Here is a 27,119-nt window from a genome sequence, read left to right on the forward strand (position 1 = left end):
AGAAACCTTAAATTAAGGACACAAGTCTCATTTATACACACACACACACACACACATTTTATTTTCGGTTTGGAGAAGACCTATACAAGTAGTGATCATGATCATGACAAATTCCATTTTCATTTTGGAACCAGGCAGTATTTCTAAAGGAAATATTAAAGTTTCTGGAACATGAGATAATTTTTTATAACATCCCATGAAATTAAGCTGACTAGTTATACCAGTTCACAAAGCTTTTGTTTCCTTCCTAAAACATTTCAGAATTATCTAAATCACATCATGAGTTGGAATCAGACTTCCTAAAAGTCAGTTTTCATGTCCTTTCAATTTACCATGAACATCAGAAAGAAAGAAGGCAAATGAAAGGGAAAAGATGAGAGAAAATATCCAAATTGATTAAAAAAAAAAGAATTGAAAGCACATTTCTGTATTATTCATGATAGGCAAACACACTGATAAATTTTCCCACAAGAAGGCGAAAGTTAAACTGCTATTTGGCACTATAGAATAACCACTGGTTATGCAAATATACCTACAACATTAAATAAATTATAACTCCAGTAAACTAGTGACTTAAGTTATTTAGATATCAGAAGGATATGGACATCTTTGTCACAAACTTATCATGCAAGTCCTCAGGAGGGGGAAAGGTTTCCAAATCTTTCTCAAGCTGTTGAAGCTGCCTTCCCATCTGCTTCAAATTCTTTTCCAGCGTTTCTACAGAGACTAAAGAGAGTATATTAAATGCTTTGAAAGGACAAAATTATAATATATAAAAGGTAAAACACTTTAACAACAAAACATTTGTGAAAAACCTTACAATAATAAAATACATTTCAACTAAAGATAAATTTCACTAATTTTTTTTTAAACCTTTATGTTTTCAAATGCAAAAATGAAGGAAATTTCCTACTTGAAAAAAACATAAGATGAAATTTAGGAAATGCTCTCATGAACAAACCACATTTAATAGAGTTTTACTTAAAATTAGAACCCTTGACCTCCATAAACATTATGAAATAATCCATTCAGAAAAAGAAGAGCAAATACGGACTTTTAAACTTTAAGCCTGTTTCAACATAATTTTAACATTTTTCAAAATCAGGATCTCTCGACAGGGAACAATGAGTATGTGGAAAAGACAGGGAAAAGAGTGTTCTATTGTCCAAACTAATCTCTAATAGGAATGAAAAGGTAGCAGAAGCTACTTTAGCAACATGTAGAACAAACGTCACATTTTCTTTACTGGTACCCTGAGCACAATGTGTGGTTATTATCTAAGAACAATTCTCCTTCTTTGACAGGGAGCTACTCTCACAGTGCACATGAACAAATGGTACAGGGGGCGCTAAGGCCCTATCACAATGTCCTGGTCACCAAGCAGGACACTGAGTAATCACTGCCTAAAATCTATGCATAGTTTTAGATGACATCAAGGAAAAAAAATTAACGATATATAAATGATATATTTATATCATTATATGATGATATATAATGATATATAAAGATATAGTGACCCAAACCAAGGTTGGGTGCTCAGATGAATTTTGGATAAAACTTTTTTTCTTTTGCTTCCTATTACTGTGAACTATATGAAATAAGGATGAAAAACGCATTTAGTAATTCTAAGTATGCTACCATGTTTAGGTTTCTAATTAATCCTGAGGAATTGACACAAGTCAGGTTTCACCTGTAAGAACGGGAATATCTTTGAAAGCAACCTAAATGCCCAACAAAATGGGACTGAGTTAAAAAATATACATTTACAGCCTTGATTCAGTAAAATGGAATAGAAGGGAAGCATGAAAAAGAAGTTGCATGAGAACATGGAGTTTTGTTTTTTAAACTAGCCGCATACAAAATAACATTTGTTATTCTAATATATTAATTAGCTATTCTAACATATTAATTAGCTGTTAATAAAATCTTTACATATTTTGTTGTAAAATCAATTAGCAGGCTAATTTGAAGACACAATGTTGTTGTTGCTTTTAATTCATTTGAAATAGAGAGAGAGAGAGAGAGAGGGTGTGCATGAGGAGGGGACAGGAGTAAGGACATAGAAGCAGATTCTCCGCTGAGCAGGGAGCCCCATCTTAGGACTCTTAGACCATGACCTGAGACGAAATCAATAGTCACCAACCGAGCTACCCGGCGCCAATGTTCAATGAGGCCAATGAATGAACTCTTCCGAGAGCCACATACAGTAGCTGTTTGTGCCAGGAGTAATGATACTTCAACCTTTGCCTCCCACTCTAGTGAAGCCATTTTAAAGTTACAGTAGCTGCATATTTTCTCATTAGTTTTGTGCTACTCATGTTTCCCCTTTCTGTCAGCCTTATATTTAAGACAAAAACACAAATAAAAGAGTACATGAAATATTTCTATCATGACAGCATTTAGTGCATTAATTAATTCAATCTATTTAACTCAAGTAACCAAATCTTGCTGTCCATGGCTCATGATGGTAACACACGGTTCCTATGCTATGCTCTTGCAAATTTATGTCTGTTTGTCAATTATTCACAAGCAAGACCTCTATTTAATTAGGCCTGGGGCGTTTCATTTACTCTTCTCATTTCCAATTTTTTTTTTTTTTTTGCTTCGTTCAAAGTTCTGTATCTGCACTATAGAAGAGATTCCCTTTGCTCTCCTAGTCTATTTGATCTCTTATCTAGTATTTCATTAGCATTTCCTCTATCATTTCTCAAGAAATCTTACAGGTGGTTCAGTCACTTTTATACTTCAACTGTGAAACTCCTCATTAGATAAATACAAGTTCAGGGGCACCTGGGTGGCTCAGTGGGTTAAGCCTCTGCCTTTGGCTCAGGTCATGATCTCAGAGTCCTGGGATCAAGCCCTGCATCAGGCTCTCTATTCAGCAGGGAACCTGCTTCCCCTCTCCCTCTCTCTGCCTGCTTCTCTGCTTACTTGTGATCTCTCTCTCTCTATCAAATAAAATCTTAAAATAAAAAAAAATACAAGTTCAAGAGCACCTGGGTGGCTCAGTGGGTTAAGCCTCTGTCTTCAGCTCAGGTCATGTTCCCAGGGTCCTGGGATTGAGCCCCGCATCGGGCTCTCTGCTTAGCAGGGAGCCTGCTTCCCCCCTCTCTCTGCCTGCTGCCCTGCCTACTTGTGCTCTCTATCAAATAAATAAATAAAGTCTTTAAAAAAAAAAACCAAGTTCAAAAACACATAAAATCATTTTGAGTAAATATGTGCTCACGACAATTTATAAGCTGTACAGCCACTTTATGCTGTAAATCAGGCTCAAAACAAGCTTATTAGTAGTAAAACAGTAGTAGTGACAGTTGTAATGGTAGTAGTAGGGATAACAGTAGCAGTGGCTAAAATATATTGAGTGTTCTGAGGTCCTGTCTTAAGCTTCTCCCATTAATTTTTTTAAAAGATTTATTTATTTATGGGGGAGAGAGGAGAGAGAATGCAGAGAGAGAAGAAGTACACTCCCCCACTGAGGAAGGAGCCCAATACAAGACTCGATCCAGGGTCCTGGATCATGACCTGAGCTGAAGGCAGACATTTAACCAACTGAGCCACCCAGGTACCCTGGATATTCCATTAATTTTTAAAATCCTCACGGGATGATCACAAAATAAACATTGCTATTACCCCATTTTACAGATAACAAAACTAGAGTTGAGTGAGTAAAAGTCAAACAACTAAAAGTAGTGAGGTCAGAATTCAAACTCAGGCAATTAAATTTCAAACTTCATTTTTAACTGTTTTTCTCTACAGAGATTTTTATTTTTACAACTGCTACCTATCTGCCAGTAACAGTGTTTAAATACACAGATGTAGCTTTCACACAATGACTGTCTTTTTGTATAATCTTGCCTTGTGCAATCACAAGTAATCCACATATGGCCAAACTCAGGGGACTAGATGTAAGCACTCTGGATGGATATCTGGATGACAGATATGCTACCGTATTTTTTAAATGAACATTTCAACTTAATGTGTTCATATACCATGGAACAAAGCCATGTACTTAAAATACCATTAGTCCACTAATCCAGTTTACTACACATACATGTCATTTTTGGGAAATACCTACAGAAAAGATAAATAAAAGTCCAAGAGGCTCCAATGTAACAAAAAACACCAGGCAAGGAAGGGAACATAGGGAACACACACAAGAAGGGAACACAGTTGGATTCTTTTTTTTCCTTTTTTTTCCCCCCTCCTTTCCTGACACCTAATACAATGTTTCAGTAACAATCCTATCAATTCTCTGATTCGTGGACACCAGCTGGGTAGTCTTCCACTTCAATTCTGACAGGAAGTACCTAGAGTTAATGCAGACCCCATGGAATTTAAGGCCTCAGCCTCACCAGACTGCCCTCACTTCAGAAAACAATCCCAAGACCTAGAGATGACCCATAACCCACACTTCTGACAGACTGGCTATAGAGTCAGGGGTTTCCATGCCCCTCCCCCCACTTATTTTCTGTCATTTAGTGTTTTACAGAACTCAGGAAAGCACTACACCTGTTATTACAGTTTTAATATAAAGGATGCAATTCAGGAACAGCCAAAGGGAAGGTATGCATACAGCAAAGAATGGGTGTGGGGAGGTAGTACAGTTTCCATGGCTTCTATGAATAAACCTAGCCTCCCTGTTTCAGAGTTCTTACTGAAGCTTCATGACATGCGGATTACTGATCAAATCATTGGTCAGTGATGACTCAACTCGATCACCAGCCCCTTTCCCCATCCCCTGGAGGTCAGAGGATAGGCTGATAATTCTAACCCTCTAATCGCATGCTTGTTGACTCTGGTGACCAGCCTCCCATCCTGGAACTATCTAGGTTCCTCCTTCCCTACCCCATCTGCCTGAGTCATCTCATTAGCATAAAAACACATTTTTATTACTTAAAAAAGTCTAGGTTTTAGGTCCTCTATACCAGGAAACTGGAAAAGAACCAAATACATATTTCTAATATACCACATGGATATACAGAAGTACATGTCTAGAGAAAAGGCAGAACCCCAGTGCCTGTGAAGAGGTTGTTCAAAAAAAAAAAAAAAGTAAATTTCTGATTTCATGAGTTGTGTTGCTCAGAAGGGTCTAACAACCCAACGTGGGCTCCGAAGAGCCATCCCTGTGAGTGATGAGCACTTCCCAGGGCGATGAGAAAAAGGCCTAAGAAGCCTATATGAAGTGATCCAATTCTTTGTTCTCTAGCAGGTCACTGTGATTTGAAGCAATTTCTCACTGGCTTCATTTCCACATCAGTGAAATGGGAAGAATCCTACCTCCTATTTTTAGCTTACAAGCATTTCATAAAAGATCAAATGCGGTGACATAGGATAAAGAATTTTTTTTAAAGAGAGTGCACGATGCAGTGTTACTCTTAGCACTTAATAAGAAATGAAGAGCTTAAAGGCTGAAAGAAGTAATAGCAGACTCAGAGAAAAAGTAAAAAGAATTGTCATCAGGCCAGGAACAGTGTTGTAGAAGTCACTCTAAAAAGGGAAAGTTGCTAATTCCAAGGATAAAATATTAGGACTGTTTGGGCATATTCAAACATTTAATGTTGATATGACAAAGAGTAAGCAAGTGGTCTTTAAAAATGCTTCTTGCAGCTACTCTACAGATAGAAACCGTACTAAGCCATTATTTATGCTTCATCAGCTATCTCTGGTTACATTATTTGCACATTATGGTTAAGAAGATTTAAGTGTAAGTAACCAACTTTCACTGGTTTTTAAGTAAGGACCAAAGCACACTTGTAAGAGAGAAGGATGTGAGCAAATTGTAGGCCAATCATGTCTGGGCCATCCAACAGGGAAAACCAAAGAATATATAAGAACTTCTTCAGTGTCTTTCTTTTTCAGCAATTCTATTTCCACAGATAATTCCTTTATACATCTTCAAACATAATTTTAACTGCACTGTTTGTAACTGTCAAGTTCTTTGAGCTCAGTGATTATATATATATATATACACATTTTTTTTTATACTAGAAATTCCAACTACAGCAGAGTTTTAAATTGTACACCCTCAAAGAAGTGTTAATTTACTGGTGTCCTTGTATGCGACCTGTGTATGAATTTTATCTTTCAACACTGTCACATTCCTTGACCAAGAAATTAATCTTTTTTATTCTTTTCCATTACTTGTAAGTAACAAAACACAGCTATCATCAAACAGAGTTGACTAGATTATTTTAAGGGCAATTTCCACATTTGCATTTTACTCAGTTAATATTCAATCAATGGGATGTCTCTCAGTCACCTCAGATGTCACGTGTGTCAGTCCCCAGGCAACCGCCCAATCTGCAATCTCCACATCCTGGTGGACAGCACAACCATGAATTGTGTTTCTGCCTTCTCCACACTGCACTTAGGAGTTTCCAGACAAACACTAATTTAAACATGGCTTCAAGCCAGCCAGTAAACTGCTTTCACGACAATATCTGAGCTCCACCCACAAGCTGCCTTGACTATTTCATGCTCTGCTGCTACATTTTACTCTAGAGCAACACCATGCTTTTTAGTTTCCCTCCCCCCCACCCTTCTCCATCCACTCTGTTGGTACTGGCACTGGAAAAAATGTCTATTTGCCTTGTCCGCTGCACCCCTCGATCATTCCTACTCAGACGTAATAATAAGGGTCAAAAACTCTACCTAGGCCCCCTAGTGAAGTGCCCTCCCACCCATCATACCTGGTAATTATCTCTATCTTTGCAATTACTACACTCCATTACTTTTATCTTTGTGTGTGACTTCCTCTCCCAAACGACCACAAATTCCTTGAGGGAAGATACCATATTTTATTTATTTTTGTATCTTCAGTTACATAACATACTGCAGACACTCAACTATTTGCTGAAGGAATGGATTTTGGCTTTAGCTTTTACCTCTTGAGGTTAATAGAGTAAATATCTAAAACCTTAAAATTCAGCACACAGATTTATCTTCAGTGCCTTGTCATTATAATTATGCATTAGAGGTATTAAGTATAAAAGTTAAAAGTCACAACCATAAGTGTTTAAGTTTAAAGTAATCACGAACATGGGCTTTCTGTAATATTATGGCCTCCGCCATTTGCTGAGATTTCAAGAAAGGAGAGTAGAAATTATAAGACCTATGTAATTTTTAAAATTAAATAACAATCCTCTGTGAATATCTCCTGGAGATGCTGGTTATTATTTTATAACAAGCATCCTAAGAAGTGTCACATTCATTCTTACCTATCATGAAAACATTCCAGGAAAGGTGATCTCTTTAAAGAAGGCTTACCCAACAACTTATTACTATTAAACCATTCAAACACTCAACCTAAATGAACCGTCTTGTACTCACAAACATGGTCGTTTTGCAAGGGCAACGAACTAGGCATTAAAGCATTTCAGGCTCCCAACCAAATAAAGGTATTTTATGAAGCTCTAAGAATATTTTATAAATGCAAGTTAAAAAAAAGCAATAAATTGGATAGATAAGACGGACAAAAACCTCAGCAGCATTTTAAAAACCTCCACATTAAGTAGGCCTCTAACAAAAATTTAAGTTCTAGAATAGCATTGTGAAACCCATGATTATTTTGAGAAAGTGTACAACTGAAACCAGAGGATAGAAAAGCACAAACTCAAAATAAATCGCAACAGGCAAACGTAAACTGAAAGAAGCAGTGGGGAATGGAGGGTCAGTTTTCTTCATTAAGCCCTGGCCTTCCTCTGCTGTCTTTCTTCCATCCCATTGTTCTCATTCTTGATGGGATCCCTTAAACTAAATTGTCCTAACTTGCATTTCCTAATTTACTGTACTATATGCAATGAGAGTTTTGTGGTTATTTTATTTTTTTAACATCATGCTGCTAGAGAATGGCCTATGTCTGCTATGGAACCTGGAAAGAGGAAAGGTAAAAAGCAAGCAGAGATGAGGGTGAATGCAGCCCAGTGAAAGGGCCTAACTCAGGTCAGTTTTCTGAACCCTCCACTTCCTCCCCTGCTCCCCGATTTGGGGGGAGAGAAGCAGCCTTATCCTCTACAATCATGAAGAGAGTGTTAAAGGTCAGTCAGCTTTTTAGAAACCAATAGAAGTGGGGCGCCTGGGTGGCTCAGTAGGTTAAGCCTCTGCCTTTGGCTCAGGTCATGATCTCAGGGTCCTGCGATCGAGCCTCACGTCGGGCTCTGTTCCACAGAGAGCCTGCTTTCCCCCTCTCTCTCTCTGCCTAGTTGTGATTTCTGTCAAATAAATAAAAACAAATCTTAAAAAATAAAAAAATAGAAACCAGTAGTAGTAGTAAAAACAAACCTCTTTAACAGACCGTTTATGAGATTTTGAAAATTCCTTCTTGCAAATAAGATGTTCAAGAACACAGTAAACAGGACACAAAAGAGGTCCATCCTAGAGACATTTGTCACGATATTCAAAACGTTCCCTCAGGACACTGCTATTGTGTGCATATGTATGGGAGGGAGATGTTGCCATTTCTACTGTGTCCCATGGCAAATATTAAGTACGGATTGGACAATGTGCAAATTTTAAGATAAACTTCCATATATGAATACAAGAGACCACGCAGCCTAACATGTCCTAGACTGCGTATCTCTAGACCTGAAAAATTGCAAATTTTTCCTCCAGCCTGTATCCTTCTGCTGAACGCCAAATGCCTATTGAGCCTCTTTCTTTAATATTTCATGGGCATCTTAAACTCACATTTTCAAATTGGAACTCATCTTCCTCTTTGTTTAAGATTTTATTTATTTATTTGACAGAGAGATCACAAGTAGGCAGAGAGGCAGGCAGAGAGAGGGGAAAGCAGGGCACCTGCTTGGCAGAGAGCTGGATGTGGGGCTTGATCTCAGGACCCTGAGATCATGACCCCACCCAAAGGCAGAGGCTTAACCCCACTGAGCCACCGAGGCGCCCCACATCTTCCTCTTTGAATTTGCTTCTACACCTCAGTAAACAATCCGTGTTGTGCCTCCTCTTTCTCTATTACCCAACACACTCACTCATAAAGTCCTGTTGGTTCTACCTTCAAAATCAGAATATTTCCCACCACTGCTGCTACCTCCTTCGGGTCCCAGCAAACATGCTTTCTTCCCTGGATGATTCTTACAACATCTAAGTGGATTCCCTGCTTCTGCCATAGTTCTTCTGGATTTTTCCCCAGAGCAGAAGCCAAACCAATCCTTTGAAAATACAAGTCAGATGTCAATCTTCTGCTCAAAACCTTTCTAATGCCCCCCCTCCCCCCCAGAGTAAAGTCAAAATCTGTCTAACGATGAGTCCTGTCTTACAGAATCTGTGACCTTTCTGAACTCATCTCTCATGCCCTCCCTCTGTTCCAATCTCACTTGCCTATCTTGGGACTACTATAGGGCTCTACTGACTAGAATGCTTCTCTCAGACACCCAGATTGCCTTGCCTCCTCCTCCCACCTCTTTCACATTTTTTCACAAAGGCCAACTTCTTTCTGGGGACTTCTCTGACCACTCAGCCTTAATTGTGGGGGGAAAAAACAAAACCCTGCACTGGAATTGCAGAGCTAACCATATGACATAATATACATGCACTTCTTCCTGTGGCAGATGTTCCATAAAACATAAACTTCGAGAGGTCAGACACTTTTCTTTTATGCTCACAGCCCTATCCAGTCTTCCAAATTGTGCCTGGACAGAGGAGGCACTCATGAGATGGCTCATATAAAAACAAATAAGTCCATCTTATTTAGGCCACTGTTTCATTTTTTTCACTGTCAAATTCAGGTTTGATTCTTATTGACGCAAGCGCCTAGCATCTTGTTTGCTACACCGTGAGAATTCAATAAACTTTTGGAAAGATTCCTTTCCTTGTGGGGTCAAAATATACCCAAAACCATTAATGAGCACTAGTACTTTTTTCCTTCAAATACATGACATGACAGACAGCTGCTGAGAAACAGGACACATGTGTTTACATGACAAGAGTCCAACTGCTGATCGATTTAAACCTATATCTGAAGACAACCTCTTCTGAGGGGAGGGGGGAAGATTATCCAGAACGTATTTTCTTTAGGTTTCTCTATGTAGACCAAGAAATATCTTTTTCAATGTTTCTATCACTTGTAACATTTTATCTTAAGTGTTCGTTTGTATTTCACATTTTCATATGGAAATGGAAAACATTTCCAACTAACTAATTCCTTAATAATTCCAGGCTAGTAAATCTGTTTTTTAAATGACATGCAAAAGCTTCCAGAAAAAAATAATCTCCAAGTTGTTGAGTTGTTGGACCCTAGCTATTTTTTACAGCTTTTTAATAGTAAAAGCCCTCTTTCAAAAGAAATCTTTTTATCAAAGTTCAAAACAGGAAATAAAAATAGTGACTCAGGCTGAAGCAGAGGAAGGAAAATAGAACTCATTTTCCAAATTCCTTTCCCTATGCTAGGCTGCTCAGCCAGTGAAAATGCATTGTGCCGTGCACTTAAGATTTGTGCAATTTCCTATGTGTATATCGTTCTTTAATTTTTAGAAAAGTAAATAAATTTTTCAATAATACAGAGCCATGAAATTGAAAAGCTTGCCTAAGTTTCAGACAAGACACAGTCAGGATCTGTTCAAATAACTATTGAGAATACATGTTAAAATGACGTAATTATATTATTCAGAGAAACTTATGTTTATCACAGAGATTCATGTTTATCTGCATTATTACTGACGGAATAGGCAGTTGTGGGTCAGTAAGAAATAATCACTGAAAAACAACAGCTACAACTACAGCAAATAGAGAGAATATTTACAAAGTCCTTATGGTGTGCTATACAAGCTTGATAACTATTTGCACATATTAACTTATAACCTTACAACAAACCTCTGAATGAAATACAACTATTGTTCCCATTTTCAGGTAAGAACACTGAGTCTCAATGGGGATAAGGAACTCATCCAAGGTTATACCTCCAGCAACGGGCAGAGATGGGGTTTGCACCCCAGTTGTCTAACTTCAGACTCTGTGACTGTAACAACTTCCTCCATAATATAACGTCTCCAAAATCTCATGGGGATCCCATTTTTTATTTTGCCCACTGAAATTATTTATTGGGGTTATTGTAATTATCACTGCTTGTTAATAAAAATTCCTTACATTCAGAGGCATATGATGGATTTCAGTTTTAAATGCTTTGGTATTTGCATGTGATGATGAAAGAAAAGGGTATTTCAGAAGCTCATCAACAATAACCCTTAAATACCAAAACATTTCACGACATAATGCTAACTGCTTTCCATACGTATGTGGATCTGTGTAACTGCTTCACCATTTCATGATACTCAGAGAGGATGGTGCTACTTGCATGCAGTTATGGGAGTGAGGATGAGGACGACTATAGGGAGTCAGAGGGTATCCCTCTCACCCCCAAATCCATGGCCACAAAGCACTTCAGCATGTGACTTATTTGGCAATAGGATCTCTGCAAAGGGAATCAGTTAAGGATCTCGAGATGAAATCACCCTAGATTTAGGGTGGCCTTAAACCAAATGACTGGTGTCTTTACAAAGAGAGGTGAGAGACAGAGACATGGAGAAGAGGACAACCAAGGGTTGCTGGCAGCCACCAGAAGCTAAGAGAGAGGCACGAGATGGCTCTTCCCTGAGAGACTTCAGAAGGAGCCCATGGTACCAACACCTTGATTTCAGACTGCTATATTCCTGAATAATTAGAGAATAAATTCATACACTTCTACTGGTTAAAGGAACCTAACGTTTGCTCATCCGTTATGGCAACCCAACGAAGCTCATACAGCTATTATTTCAAGACTCGGCAAGCCATACACAGCCTGGTTTCTGGGGAGCAGCTGGCAGATTTGCCTGTAGCATCTGAGCCCCCCCCATAGCGCTCCACCCAGCTGGTGACATGGCGACCTTGCGAGCAGTGATATTCAGCAGATTGCAGTGAGGGAGCGTGTTTCATCCCCTGCTTAGGCTTCCTCAGAGTGCACAGATTTGTTATGGTAAGCTATCCTTCAGAATGCTCTCATTCTGAAATCTTCTTCCATCCGCCTTGTTTATAATTTCCCACTTCCTGTTGCAACACTGAGGGGCTGTAAATACTGCTTTGTGGCCAGCCGTCTAAAAGAGCTCTGAGACCTTGCTTGTCACTGTTGATTCTGTCCTGTGACTTGATATCCTGTGACTTGATGTGAGCTATGGCTCATAGGTGACACTGACGGAACTGTTCCAGTAGCTATTTCAAATCCGTAGCTGGCCCCAAATCTGCAAACACTGTACGCTGTTAGTTTCTTGAGAAGATTAATGCTGTATTGATGCCACTTTCAGTCTGCTAACCTCCAAAAAGATATAGAGGTCTTCCTGATGTGTTTTTCTTCTTCATCATCATCTATCAGCCCCAGCAGCAGCCGATTCAGGAAATGTTCTCAGCTCAGTATCTCAAAAAGCAATCTTTAGCTGGAAGTGTAGTTCCTCCATGCCTAGTGTTCCTCAGCATCAGTCTATAGACTCCTTAATCCTTCGAGGGACTTTGGTCATGCTCTTTCTACATTCCATTCCGCTGCTTTTCAAAATAGTTGATATTTGCACAGAGCAACAGTGCAATACAACCTTACATGTGAGTCTCTGATATAAACTTCTGACGCCAACTCTATAGAGCTAATCCCTGGAAATTAACTGGGAGAATTTAAATAAAATCCTATTCAACAGACAACTCACACCTTGTGGCCCCTTACCAGCACACTGAGCTCATAGTATACTATGCGTATTTTTCATATATCTTGTAGCTACCTTGTGAAGGACCCAGTTATATATGTCATGCTACCTTTTTATGTTAAAAGTGTTCAATTGAATAGAAAATTCTTACAAATACTGCCCTTTTAGTACATATATGCAAAGCTATACATGAATTATATTTTAAAAATAAATTTATCTTTTATTACATTTGGCTTGTAGTGACATTAAAATTATTCTACAATTCTTAAGTATACTTACTAGATTGGTACAGATTATCCAAATAGATCATTGAGACCTAATTACACAGGAATCATAAAGTAGTTTCCCAGACATAACTTGTAACTCTACCATCTAGCTGCAGAATCAGGCTACATAGGTAGGAGATAGCAAATGTTTTCATTACTTCTATAGGATAATGCAAAAAAGAAAAAAAAAAAAAAGGAGTACAACCATCCATCCACACTTCCCTTTTGGAAAAGAGTCAATGGATAATTCAGAGTATTACTAGCCTTTACTGGCTACTGCTTATAATAAAATTACAACTATTAAAGTAGCAAAACAGAGGTAGGTGGTAAAGAAATATATATATATATAGGGATGAATAAAAGAGAAAAACAACAGGGCGCCTGGGTGGCTCAGTGGTTTAAGCCACTGCCTTCGGCTCGGGTCATGATCTCAGAGTCCTGGGATCGAGTCCCACATCGGGCTCTCTACTCGGCAGGGAGCCTGCTTCCCTCTCACTCTCTCTGACTGCCTCTCTACCTACTTATGATCTCTCTCTGTCAAATAAATAAATAAAAAAAATCTAAAAAAAAAAAAAAAGAAAAAAACAACAGAACAAAAACTTAATATACAAGTGTAAACAAATGTATTCTAAAATAAAATCTAGGAGATATCATAGATCTAACTCTGAAATTAAATGTGAATATTCATGAATATATTTATTTAGATTGCCTCAATATGTCCTTATGTATGTGCGAATTTATGTTGTGTCTCTTCAAAAAAGGAATTGAAGCGTACTCGTAATTTTATAAACTCATGAGGTAATTCATGGTTTGAACAAGAACCTTTGAGGTGCGCCTGGGTGGCTCAGCGGGTTAAAGCATCTGCCTTGGGCTCAGGTCCTGGGATCGAGACCCGCATCGGGCTCTCTGCTCAGCGGAGATCCTGCTTCCTCCTCTCTCTGCCTGCCTCTCTGCCTGCTTGTGATCTCTGTCTGTCAAATAAATAAAATCTTTAAAAAAAAAAAAAAAAAAGAACAAGAACCTTTGATATTCCAAAATTGCTTACTAGGGAACACCTAACACAGCAGGGCTATGACTGTTTCTTTAAGTGATCTGATCAAATAAAACAACATTCTGTATACACTATTCTACAGCCAAAAAGCTCTAAGCAGGAAAAGTGCCTTAAGTTATTCTATTAATGTGCTAGAGGCACATCCCAAATGCCAAGGGCTGGGTAGCTTAAACAACAGAAACTTCATTCCTCACAGTGCTGGAATCTAAGATCAAGGAGTCAGTATATTCAGTTTTTTCTGAAGCAAGAAGATGGCCTTAGCTTATAGACAGCTGCCTTCTTGCTGTCTCCTCTCATGTTCGGTCTGCGTGCATGTGAACCCCTGGTGTCCATCTATCCAAATTTCCTCCTCTTATAAGGATACAATTCACACTGGATTAGGACCTACCCTAAGAGACTCGTTTTACATAATCACCTCTTTAAACGTTTAAACCTTGAATTTCCGCATTCAATCACAATCTGAGATACTAAAAAGATTAAGGCTTCCAAATATGAAGGGCTTAAACACAGGCAGACAGAATTCAGCTCCTACCAGAATACATTTTTGTGCCCTTTATTGATAATTCAGTTAAAGCAGTACCTTATGCGGTTGTCATCTCTCAATTATTTTATTATAAATACCCCCCACCATGAGCTTTCAAATGATTTCATTATATTGGCAGAAATGCACACAAATGAGTATTTTCATAAAACTCTATTACCCTACAGTTAATTTGAAATACCAGATGAATGATTTATCTCACAAAATTATGAGGCCCCAACCTATGACCTAACATAATGTTATTTATGTTATTAAGTCTGTCATACAATGAATATTTTTATATACTTAAAGTACACACTTCATGTCTAAAATGCAATTGAATTAACAACTAATCCTGAATATTCAAAATATATACATCAAACTAAAAATTTTAATTGGCATTTTTAGGAGTGTAGAGTACAAGAAGGTTAATGGGAGCCTTTGAAAATGCTTTCTGCTTGTTAGAGCACATGAATTTGAAATTTCAAACACTATACATTTCCAGGTGGCAGCCACCTGGAAATGAAGTGTTCTAAGTGCTCACAGTAGGTGAATAAAAGATAAACATTTGGTATTTAGTAAGCCATTTATCATAAAATGTTGATAAGTCACGTGGCACTGAAATTGGAGTTGTATTTGAGTAGACAAATATTTGGGTCAGACCAAGGAGTTACTAGCCAAAAGCAAACAAACAGTCTTAAAAGCAGAGATGTCAATAAAAGGGAGAGGACAAATATCAAATGTAAGATATCAAAGAATGCTCCCAAAAGCTAAACCTGTGGAAATGGAAAAGAGTAAAAAAACATTAGAAATGGGGAATCATTAAATCCACTCTGACAATAGACTGAAGGCGGCCCATTCTCTAGAAGCTAATTCCATCTACAGTAATTTCAGGAATACTCTCTAATCTAGACTCTGAGTTCTTAGATAGTGGTCTAAGATTTTCTGGAAAACATATGAATTTATCCTTGAAGAAAGACTAGAGCCCACGGAAACTTCGGCGAGCCTCCCCGGAACAACCAAGAAAAAAACACCAGAGGGAAGATGACATTTACTCTTAAGTTGCTCTATGAGGGAGGGGATGAGGCAGCATTCTAGGCCACAGCCGCCATTTCCCATAGATTTAACTTAGAATCTACCACACGGCTCGCAGTTTATGTGAATGAAGGCTGTAAAGAGACAAGGCGAATGAAAAGAGGGAAACCAAAGAAAGGGTGCTAGGAAGGATTTTCTCAAGTAAATAAAGTTTGGGGAGGAGAGGTAACGGGTGTAGGAATGAAAAGCACATTTTATGAGCCTATTGTGATCTATGCGTGTGGTGTGGCTCAAGATGGCAAGTATGCTGTTGGATATGCAAGCATGGAGCTTAGAAGGAACGACTGGGGGTACGGATCTGTAAGTCATTAATGAAATGATGGTATGTAAACCCTTGGAAGGTGAAGAGATCACTTCAAGATTTATGGGGAGAAAGGAAAGAAGGGCTCAGTATTAGGCTAATAACACTGGCAATAGTTAGAGGTTTCATCGAAGAGGAGGAGGAAGTAAAGGACCCAGAGAATGTAAAAGGAGCCAGTTAGGACAGGAGCTGGATGCCAGTGAGGTCACCTGTGTTACCACCAAGACAAGGGCACAGTTTCTGACACTGAGTAATCACATAACACCTGATTATCAAATGAAGAAGTGAGTTCTAGACTGGACTTGCATGGCATTCCTAGAATTTAGACTCTCTAGGGAAGAAGAGAAATATATGGCAGAGATACGATAACCCTAAGACAGACAGGGCTGAACAAGGTGATACTGTAAACTTGCCTCAATTTTACTTTAATACACTCCCCAAGTGTATTAATATGACAAAATTCCCCGAGTTTTATCATATTTTCTACTCATTAATAAAATACCATTCCAGGTTAATTATGAAGCTGGTTATTGTGAAATAATCAATAAAACCTTCACAGATTGGATCCATTAACTTCAGCTGTTTAGACAAGAGAACAATGTATTCAACCCTTCAAAGACCAGGAAAAAGAAAAAAAAAAAAAAAAAAAAGAAATATTGCAATGGTATATAGAAATACAATAATGACCCAAAATATTTTCATTGAAATACAACAGAAAAGCTGTAAGCCATTATCTCTTAGAAAAGAAGCAGCCCTAATGAAGTAGATTTTTGAAAATTGTCATATGGGTAAGCTCATTAGTTGCAATGAAAGATCCCCCTGCTGATCCACGAGGACTTAATGGCCAGGATTTTGTTATGTCTCAAAAACAAAGGTACTTTTTAATTCATGTGATAGCTCACTGAGGAGACTTCAAATATGCAAACTTTTCTAAATGATGATATATAATGTAAAAGCAGTGAAAGTTTCCAAAGCAAATATAGACTTACTTCATCCAAAACTATTACATTCATTCCTCTAAAATCTCATTCATTAATAGGGTAATATTATCACACGAAGAAATTATGCTCTACAATCACCTACACTACATAAAAAAAATCTGTATCATCTGTATCTATATCTATCTATCTATCTCAGCAATGGCTTTTTCATTTCAAATATCTAGTTGGCTGCTCCCGGTGTAACACATTCATGCTATCTGCTGACCTATACACATATGCATGCCTCCGCTATAACAGATGGAAATGAAAAATCTCCAAGCCCTAGAATGCCCCGTAAAGACATTAAAAAAGAAAACAAACATAAGTATCTAATTATCAAGCTACAACTCTACAAGCCCTTATCAAAGTTAGTTTTCAAAAACAAAATAATAAAATATTTATACAGAATTTTAAGTACAATCAAGTGAGTCAAAATAGATAAATGATATTTTAAAAACTTAGAGCACCACTGCTGGAAAATAAATTCTATACTAACATGTACATCTGAAAGAGAAGTATGTTCCAGCTCACCGTTCAGTTTTAGGAACAGGAGAAAAAGATGGTGACGTGGACAGGAATGCAAACTGTTATTAACATAAAATGCTTGCATGGGTTTAATTCTTCCCAAAGACATAATGTTGATATAAACTATTACTCTACTCAGCTATCTTTTCTCCAGAAAAAAAGCTTTCTTTAGGTTTCAAGACTTTACGTACAACTTTTTCATCTATTATTCTTTTACTTATCATGCTTACCATTCATCACTTTCAATTTCCCCACTTTAAATTCTCTTTTGCCCATTTACTTAAATTTTATCCCCAAATTTCAGAAATCTCATTTTAGAGACGTTACCGTCCCTGAATTAATGAATCAATCACTCAAAAGCTATTTTGAGTATTACTGAATTATTTTAATGTTCTTTTTCCTCTGTGCACTTTTGCCTTATCTCATTTTTTAGTATAAAAAAATAATTTAATTATTTTCCCCTCCTAAATTCCATTAAAACACTTACACCCATATACATGTGTGTGTGTGTATACACACATATGATCATTATCTTCTTATGTCAAGGATATTCTTAGGTAGCACAAGGGCAAAGTAATTCATTCCAACATCATTACAATATTAGCATTCAGGAGCAAAAAGTAAAGTAAAAAGCTTATTTTTGGTCTTAAAAATCCAGACTAATTATTTCTAACTCTCCCCTACCCTCCCTGACACCTCAATAGGCTGTCTGAGTTACATACTTCGAAGAAACATCCATCTCAGGAAAAACTGTCAAAGAACATCTCATCCAATCACATTGCCACTCTGCAGATGGAATGTTACAATCCTCATTGTATGGAAGAAACAAAGGGAGTAGAAAATGACAAAAGTAATTTTTTTTTAAGAAGGAGTAGTCATTAAAATGGGGGATGGTGGTGAATTATTCTTAAGTTGACAAGTTCTAATTTTAGGAAGACAATAAACAACAAACAACACAAAAATAGTCTGCCATTTCTAATGACCAGTTTTCAACAATGACAATACAGCTATCCCACCATTTCAAATGAGTTGTCTTCCAAGAAGTATGTACGTCTGTATGCACATATTCATAGAAATGTGTATGCACAAATTGGTGGTTGGAGCAAGTAAAATTTTTACCACAGAATAGGATATATAAATAAAAACTGGAATCCTCAAGTCATCAAAAATTGCATTTTGGGGCGCCTGGGTGGCTCAGTGGGTTAAAGCCTCTGCCTTCGGCTCAGGTCATGATCCCAGGGTCTTGGGATCAAGCCCCACATCTGGCTTTCTGCTCAGCAGGAAGCCTGCCTCCCCCTCTCTCTCTGCCTGCCTCTCTGCTTACTTGTGATCTCTGTCAAATAAATAAATTTTTTTTAAAAATTGCATTTAAATCATACTATGACTATTAATAACAGATCCTGTCCTATCCTAACCCTTTGCAACCTGATCTAAATCTAGTAGGGACAGAAGCAGATGAGATATCTGGGCATTAGAAAGGACTGAAGGGAATTTCTAGCTGTTTGATCCCTACTAGGACAAAGGATGCAGTCTCTACCTTCAGTGTGGGTGGACACAGATTTAACTTAGACTAACTAGGGACATTGATTACTGGGGCTTAGCCCAGACACAATGATCCTCCCCAAGTGAAGTATCCTGACTCAAGTGAGCATTACCATGGTTACAGAGGAGGCAGCTGAGCAGCAGAGGGAGGGGCTGGCAGGTAGTCATAAGGTTTAAACTATACAACTACCTTTCTTTTATATTTTTAAAAACAAATTAAAACACAGAGGCAAAGTAGCAAGTATGTTCAAATAAAAGGCATTATTTTCTGTCTTGATGAGCTAACTAAAGACCCAGAGCTGTGAAATATTTTCTGTGAAAGCACAAACCTTTACTGGCTTTGTCTAAATGTTCCAAATCATCCACAAAATTCAGGATATCAGGGTACTTTTCTTCACATACTTCCACCAGAAAATGAAGTAGTGTTGTTTTCTGATCTGCTGATTTTGTGTCCTTTAGCTAGATAAGACAAGAGGGAGAAAATAACAGTCAAAAATATTTTGGTAATCTGTCTACTTACCTAATGTTACTACTGTATTTTGTAGGTAAGAAGTAAATGAATTGTAAAAATTAGTCAATTCTATTTTTGAATTGCAAATGTTTAAGTACTTGAAAAGCTACTCTATGGATTGTTGTTTGAAGTCATTAACATTTTTTGAAAGAAAGTATAAGCTTAATCCAATCTATTATGCAACATTTCATGGGAAAAAATACGTGATAAACACTTAGGAGAACAGAATAACCTGTAAGTCTATATAATAATAGTACTTAAAACAATCCCAGACATTTGTTCCTTTTTTAAATTTTTTTTAAAAATTTGGCACATATTTATGACATGCTTACTAGAGGCTGTAGGAGTCAGAGATACAACAGCAAACAAGATACAGAGCTCTTCCTCAAGAAGCTGTTTAGTTGGGGGAAAACACACACACACACACACACACACACACACACGTACATTTACCCTGGTGTGACAAACAGTATAATAAAAATAATCAAAAAGTACACCTCAGAGGACAGGTCATCTGGAACACTGGTAGATAGGAAGTTGTATGGATTAGGGAAGGGAAAAAGAAAATTTAAAAGGGCTGTACCACGAGCAGATGGAGCAATATTTGAAAAATGCCACACTTGAGGAGGAAGAAGACACATATGCGGAGTCTGAATGACTCAGAAAAAAAGTGTGTTGAGGAGGACAATAGAGAGAGTAGAAAGATACAAAGCTGGGAACACTGGAAAAGACCAGAAAACAGGATTTTGATCCCTAAGAGTTGGGAGTTTTTAAACTGGGTAAGAGATGATGAGACCTACAGTTTAGAAAAAGCTCCCTCTGGCACAGTGTGGATAAAAGACAAAAAAAAACAAGAGAAAGAACAGAAGCAGGGAAAGTAACTTAAAAACCGGTAACAACAATCAAGGCAGGGAAAGACAAGGGCCTGAGTCAGGGCAGTGCCATGGGGATGGAGATAATGGGACAGAGGGGCCATGGAGACCCAGGTGGTGTCATTAATTGAAGTAAACGGAAAGACAGAGAAACAGATTTGGGTAGAGTGCGGTGCGCAAAGAGATCAGTTTCAGTTTTGAACGAATTTGAAGCTTTTAAGTAACATCCAAGTAAAAATACCCACAAAGGATGTAGATTGATACAGGCATAGAAAAATGTTTCTCAATCTTTCTCTTTCATTATTGCTGGCTAAAGAGCATTTTTAGGTGTTTTCCCCCTAATCATGTGTACCTATGAAATTTTAAAAATCATAGCTATCCTGTGTATCTGTTCCTGTACTGTATGTATATCTTTGCTTTGCACATAAAAATAGCAAGATACTTTTGCTTCCCAACAACCAATTTTCTATCCCCTGGGGAAACTTAGAGGAGTATGATGACCTAGGCCCTCCAGACTGCGGAGCCTTTAGCCCCCAAAGTCAAGAGTTGACCAAACGAACCCAAACAGGTACACAGGATGAAAGGAGATACATATTTATACACAAGTATAAGATCTAGTTGTAATCCTAGTTCACAAGTTATTTTTTGCATGCTAAGTGCAGTTAGAATCTTTGTTTTCACATACATTGAGAATGCTAGTCTGATTAAGCTACCTTTCAATCCATAATTTCCTTCACATTATCATCTTTAATGGATAAGGCAAGTAAAACTAGCAAACTTTCATAAATGTAGTCATTTTCCTTTGTATAACCCAGACATGCCATAAAAGCTGTCCTTTGGTTTTATTTTTTTTTTTTTTTTTTTCTCATTTTATTTATTTTTTCAGCGTAACAGTATTCATTCTTTTTGCACAACACCCAGTGCTCCATGCAAAACGTGCCCTCTCCATTACCCACCACCTGTTCCCCCAACCTCCCACCCCTGACCCTTCAAAACCCTCAGGTTGCCCCAACCTCCCACCCCTGACCCTTCAAAACCCTCAGGTTGTTTTTCAGAGTCCATAGTCTCTTATGGTTCGCTTCCCCTCCCCAATGTCCATAGCCCGCTCCCCCTCCCCCAATCCCACCTCCCCGCAGCAACCCCCAGTTTGTTTTGTGAGATTAAGAGTCATTTATGGTTTGTCTCCCTCCCAATCCCATCTTGTTTCATTTATTCTTCTCCTATCTCCTACCCCCCCATGTTGCTTCTCCATGTCCTCATATCAGGGAGATCATATGATAGTTGTCTTTCTCCGATTGACTTATTTCACTAAGCATGATACGCTCTAGTTCCATCCACATCGTCGCAAATGGCAAGATTTCATTTCTTTTGATGGCTGCATAGTATTCCATTGTGTATATATACCACATCTTCTTGATCCATTCATCTGTTGATGGACATCTAGGTTCTTTCCATAGTCTGGCATCCAGATGGCCAACAGACACATGAAAAAGTGCTCCACGTCACTCGCCATCAGGGAAATACAAATCAAAACCACAATGAGATATCACCTCACACCAGTCAGAATGGCTAAAATGAACAAGTCAGGAAATGACAGATGCTGGAGAGGATGTGGAGAAAGGGGAACCCTCCTCCACTGTTGGTGGGAATGCAAGCTGGTGCAACCACTCTGGAAAACAGCATGGAGGTTCCTCAAAATGTTGAAAATAGAACTACCCTATGACCCAGCAATTGCACTACTGGGTATTTACCCTAAAGATACAAACATAGTGATCCGAAGGGGCACGTGTACCCGAATGTTTATAGCAGCAATGGTTTTATTTTTTAAAGCACCCTAATAGTGAACCATTCTATCGCCCCATCCCCATGACAGCAATGATTGCCCAGGGAATAGCATCCCTTCTATGGACTCTCAGCTCCCAACTGCCACTAATTACATTCCTTCTTCACCATGCTTCTTTCCTCTGAAACTAGATGTGAAGCCTGTATGGAATGCTGATTAGCCCAAGCACCATCTACCTCTATAATTTGTAAAGCCTGGAAAGGGCTTTCCAGTACCATATATGATGCAACTAAATAGCCAGCAAACCGCTATGATTAATAGATCAAGAAATCCCTATGATCTAACAACCAACTGGATCAATCTTGATCTTTATTCATGAGCAATAAAAATTCAGAACTAAGAATTCTGGAATATAATATAGTTTATTGCATCTATCGATTTAGTCAATGTTAAATATACAAGTCAAACAAAGATTCAAGTTATTCAGAGACCATCACAAAGCTAGACAGTAATTCATGGAGGAGGGTGCTGGACTGGCTCTCTTACTAAAAACATCGCCTGGTTAGCAAGCAGAGTATTGGCAACAGTCTAATATTGAAAAAGTTTATCTACTGAATAGTAAATGGAAGCAAAATTCTCCCATCCTTTCAGAATCTGTATTTAACTGTAAGACAAAATAAAAGTCAAATTTCCAAATAAATAAAACAGAAAGTAAACGTGATAAATGAGAAGACGTTCAGATAAGAAACAAAGATGGCAACCAATTGTTGATAACATGGTGTCTCATTCACAAACTGCTATGTGGCTTTAAATTCCAGGGTGGAGAATCTTCATTCAGGTCCTAACATTCTCAGGAAAAAGTACATAAAGGTATTCTTCCTGCCCCAATTACTCTATTCCTCCCTTCCCCACCCCCGACAAGTCTCTTTATAAGAAAGAATGAGAAAAGGTCACCTTCTAAAAGCATGAATGCACAACAGAATATTTATCAATGTCTTTATCTACTTGTTCAATTTTTTCCCAATTTTTGATAAACATGTACCAAAAAAGGCACATTCTATTTCCACTAATTACTCATATCAAACATAATCAGCGACTGAGCTAGAAGAATAAGGAAAGCTTGGGGGATGGGTATAATTTTGTTGAAGAGAAAGAACAGTTCACTTCAGCATACTTTGTAATACTAACTCTTGGAAAGAAAATGAAGCTAAAATATTTGCTTTAAAAATTCATTTAGGTTTAAAAAATATGCTTTATTTAAATTTTAACAGACATTGCTTGACAGGCTTCCTTTTGTTTTATTGCCAAGAGATGTACCTTGTTGATGAGTAATCATGGCTGTTAAGGAGAAATTCTTATTTGTATATTGTTTCTTTGAGGTACATTTAATGCAGCATGGATGTCAAATAAACAGAAAGATGGATGGAGTTTCTTCAACTGCTCTGTTCATTCCAGACAAAATAATGTTAAAAGAAGATCCTGTAATAAATCACGGCCTAGTTGTCACTCTGGAGTAGAATTCCTTTGTAGCTACAATGCAATATTTTGAAATATTTTTAAGCTATTCAGCACAAATTTGGATGACATCTAAAGAATACCCCACTGTTTTAATCACAAGGAAGATTCCTAAAATAAAAACTGAGTAAACTTTGGGTGATCCTCAGAATCCAAAGGCCCCTTACTCTTACTAATGACAAATCATTGAACATTGCAAAATTGGCCACTCTGCTCTCAGTATTATGTTTCTATTATCTAAGTATGTATTGAAACAGCACAGACACTCTAGCTGTGGCAAACACTGCTGAACATAATAGCATGACAAAATTATGAGAATCTGTAGTTGCCCCATGAACATTCTAGAAGACCCTAACTTGTAAACGGAATTAATACCATTAATATTGATAATGATCAATATTAATAATCAAATTAATTATAAATTATAAATATTAACAATAGTCAATAGTAACACCACTATCACTAATCCACTGACATTATTATAGCCACAGCTCTTCTATGGCACTTATCCTGAGACCAGGGGTAGCCAAAAAAAGAAAAAAAGATGTATTTAGTGCTTAAAACACATAATATCTTTATGAGGAACTAGTATTATACCCATAATTAAAGAGGATAAAAAAGATCCGAGAAATCATGCAGCATACTCCACATCATAAAGCTACTATCTGGTAAAGCAGAGGTTTGAGGCCATGTCTGTGTGAATCCAAAGTTCATAACCACCTCAAAATACAGTTCCTCTACAAAAATCTTGAGTTTATTATGTGTCAAAGAAACAAATTTCTCAAAACCACAGTGGACAAAAATGGTAGTAAGACAACAAAAGAACATCAGTGCAATTTAAAATACCGAAGCCCTATAACCTGCTACTTCTAGCCTGGAAAGCCTCTTAAAACTGACACCTTTTACCCTGAGGTCATCTCTAGTTCTGAGAGCATGACATTCTTTCTACTGTTTTATCTATAAATTTAATAAAATGCCACCTGAATCTTATCACTCAAACGGCAAGTCTTTCAACATTGCTAGTAGATTAGTGCTGACAATATTATACGAATACGGTTAGATGAAAAGACAGCTGTTTAACCTTTAACAGACCTGAACAAGTATATGTACTAACACCATATTCCATCTTAAATCCTATACAGAATAAAGTGATTTGTATGTACAAAATAGTATCTCTAAATTTAAGTTAAAGGTATTCATATAAAAATAGATGTGTTAACACAGTTTTCTCAGACGGAATGTCAACATGTCAGTAAAAACTCACTAGTGAAAACCACAATTATACAATGAATAATGTTTTTGATATCTGTAACCACATTAAGAAAATAATCAGCATCCTGATTAAATTTTTTAAAAAGATTTGTTCTCTCTCTACAATGGAAATAAAAATCATAATCTAAATAAAATAAGATGCTTAGCATCATCTATGTCACTGCCATAATTATTAATACTGATAATAAAATTTTCACAATGATTTTCAAGATAGATGGAGATCAATTGATATTAGGTAAAAAAAAAAGTTACTAGACAAATGCTTTGTGATATTCATATACAAAAATAATCTATATTATGTAATGTTCACTTCAAAATGATGAGAGCTGAAACATTATTAAACAAGAAAATGCTTTATATAATGTGGATTCCTATCATTATAAGCTGATTTCTTCCATATCCCCTCAACCTTCCCTGAATTATGTTTTAAACTTACTTCTCTCAGATTTTAGTAAGCACAGAAACTGCAGCGTTAAAAACATTTTTGCAATGCAGTGAAAATTTTAGCTCATTACATTATCTACTATATCGTTCAATGTTGTTTGTTTATACAGTTCCCTTATTCCATGAGACATGTAAAACAGCTCACTGTTCTTTAGTTAATATAAATGAAACAAATACGTTAATTTTAAATTAAATGGTTTACTTTTTATTTTTTTAAACACCACGGTTTTTTTTTTTTTTTAAGCAGTTTCAGTTTTACAGAAAAAAATGAGCAGAAAATAACAGGGTTTCCATATACCCTCTCCTCCACACCAGTTCCCTTATTAGTGACGTTTTATGTTAGGTGTGGTACACGCCTGATTTGCTGATATTGATGCATCATCATTAACTTAAGATCCACTGTTTACATTAGGGTTCACTCTGCCTTCTACAGCTGTATGGATTTTGAAACACGCATAATATATATCTACCATTACCCTGTCATACAGAATAGTTTCACATACATCCCTCCCTCAAATTCACTGTGCTCCACTTTTCATCTCTTTCTTCTTCCCTCCCCAAAACAACGCTGGCAACCATGAATCTTTTACAATCTTTATAATTTTCTCTCTTTCAAAAAGATACATATAGTTGAAATCATCCAGTATGTAGTCTTCTTGTATGGACTTCTTTCACTTAATAAGCATTTAAGGTTCCTCCAAGTCTTTTCTTGGCTTGGGAGATCATTTATTTTTATTACTGAATAATAATGTGTTGTATGCAGGCATCACAGTTTATTCATTCACCTACTAAAGGACATCTTGGCTGTTCCCAAAGTTTAGCAGTTACAAATAAAGCTGCTATAAACATTTCTGTGTAGGTTTTCAACTCCTTTGAGTAAGTAAGAGTGGTGATCACTGAATCCTATGTTAAATATATGTTTAGCATGGAGCACCTGGCAGGCAAAGTTGGTTAAGCATCTGATTCTTGATTTCAGCTCAGGTTGTGATCACATGGTCAAGAGATTAAGCCCCACATCAGGCTCTGTGCTTGGGTGGGGTCTGTTGGAAAGTCTCTCTCCCTCTCCATCTGTCCCTCCTGCTCGTGTTCTGTAAAATAATTAAAAAAAAAAAAAAATCTATGTCTAACTTGGTACCTGCCAGTCTTCCAATACAGATGTACTATTTTAATACCCTTCAGTAATGTATGAGAGTTCCTATTATACTACATCTTGGCCAGGATTTGGTCTTGGCCAGTGTTTCAAGTTTTAGCCATTCTAATATGTGTGTGGTGTTATCTCATTGTTTCAGCTTATAATTTTCTACTGGCATATGATGTTAATTATTTGTTCATATATTTATTTGCCATTTGTAAATCTTCAGTGATGTGTCTGGTCAGATCTTTTGACCCTTTGTTTTCTTGTTGAGTTTCAAGAGTTATTTGTATATTTTGGATACAAGTCCTTCATCAGATAGGTATTTTGCAAAGATTTCCTCCCAGTCTGTGGTGTATCTTCTATCTTAACAATGTTTTTTGCAGAGCAGAAGTTTTTAATTTTAATGAAATCCAACAGAGTGATATTTTTCTTTCAAGGATTATGCATTTGGTATCCTATCTAAAAAGTCACTGCGAAACCTGAGGTCACCTAGATTTTCTCTTCTCTTCTAAAAGTTCTATAGTTTGCATTTTACATTTAGGCCTCTGTCCATTTTTAGTTAAATTTTATGAAAGGCTGGAAGTCTGTATGTAGATACACTTTTTTTTTTTTTTGCATGTTTATGTGCACTGG

At 37.2% G+C, this 27,119-nt stretch overlaps 1 protein-coding gene across 2 annotated transcripts in view; it reads right to left on the minus strand.

Moving 5' to 3' along the window:
- The window catches only part of DIAPH3 (diaphanous related formin 3), a 512,673-nt gene that overhangs the window by 200,990 nt on the left and 284,564 nt on the right, over positions 1-27,119 (minus strand). For both annotated transcript variants that reach the window (XM_046028127.1, XM_046028128.1), the window contains 2 exons: positions 19,284-19,413; positions 602-726 (listed from right to left, as the gene is read on the minus strand). In XM_046028127.1, the coding sequence (XP_045884083.1) occupies positions 602-726; positions 19,284-19,413 (255 nt within the window). The remainder of the gene's footprint in view (positions 1-601; positions 727-19,283; positions 19,414-27,119) is intronic.

Source organism: Meles meles, chromosome 14 (genome assembly GCF_922984935.1).
Source record: "Meles meles chromosome 14, mMelMel3.1 paternal haplotype, whole genome shotgun sequence".
NCBI classification, from domain to species: domain Eukaryota; kingdom Metazoa; phylum Chordata; class Mammalia; order Carnivora; family Mustelidae; genus Meles; species Meles meles.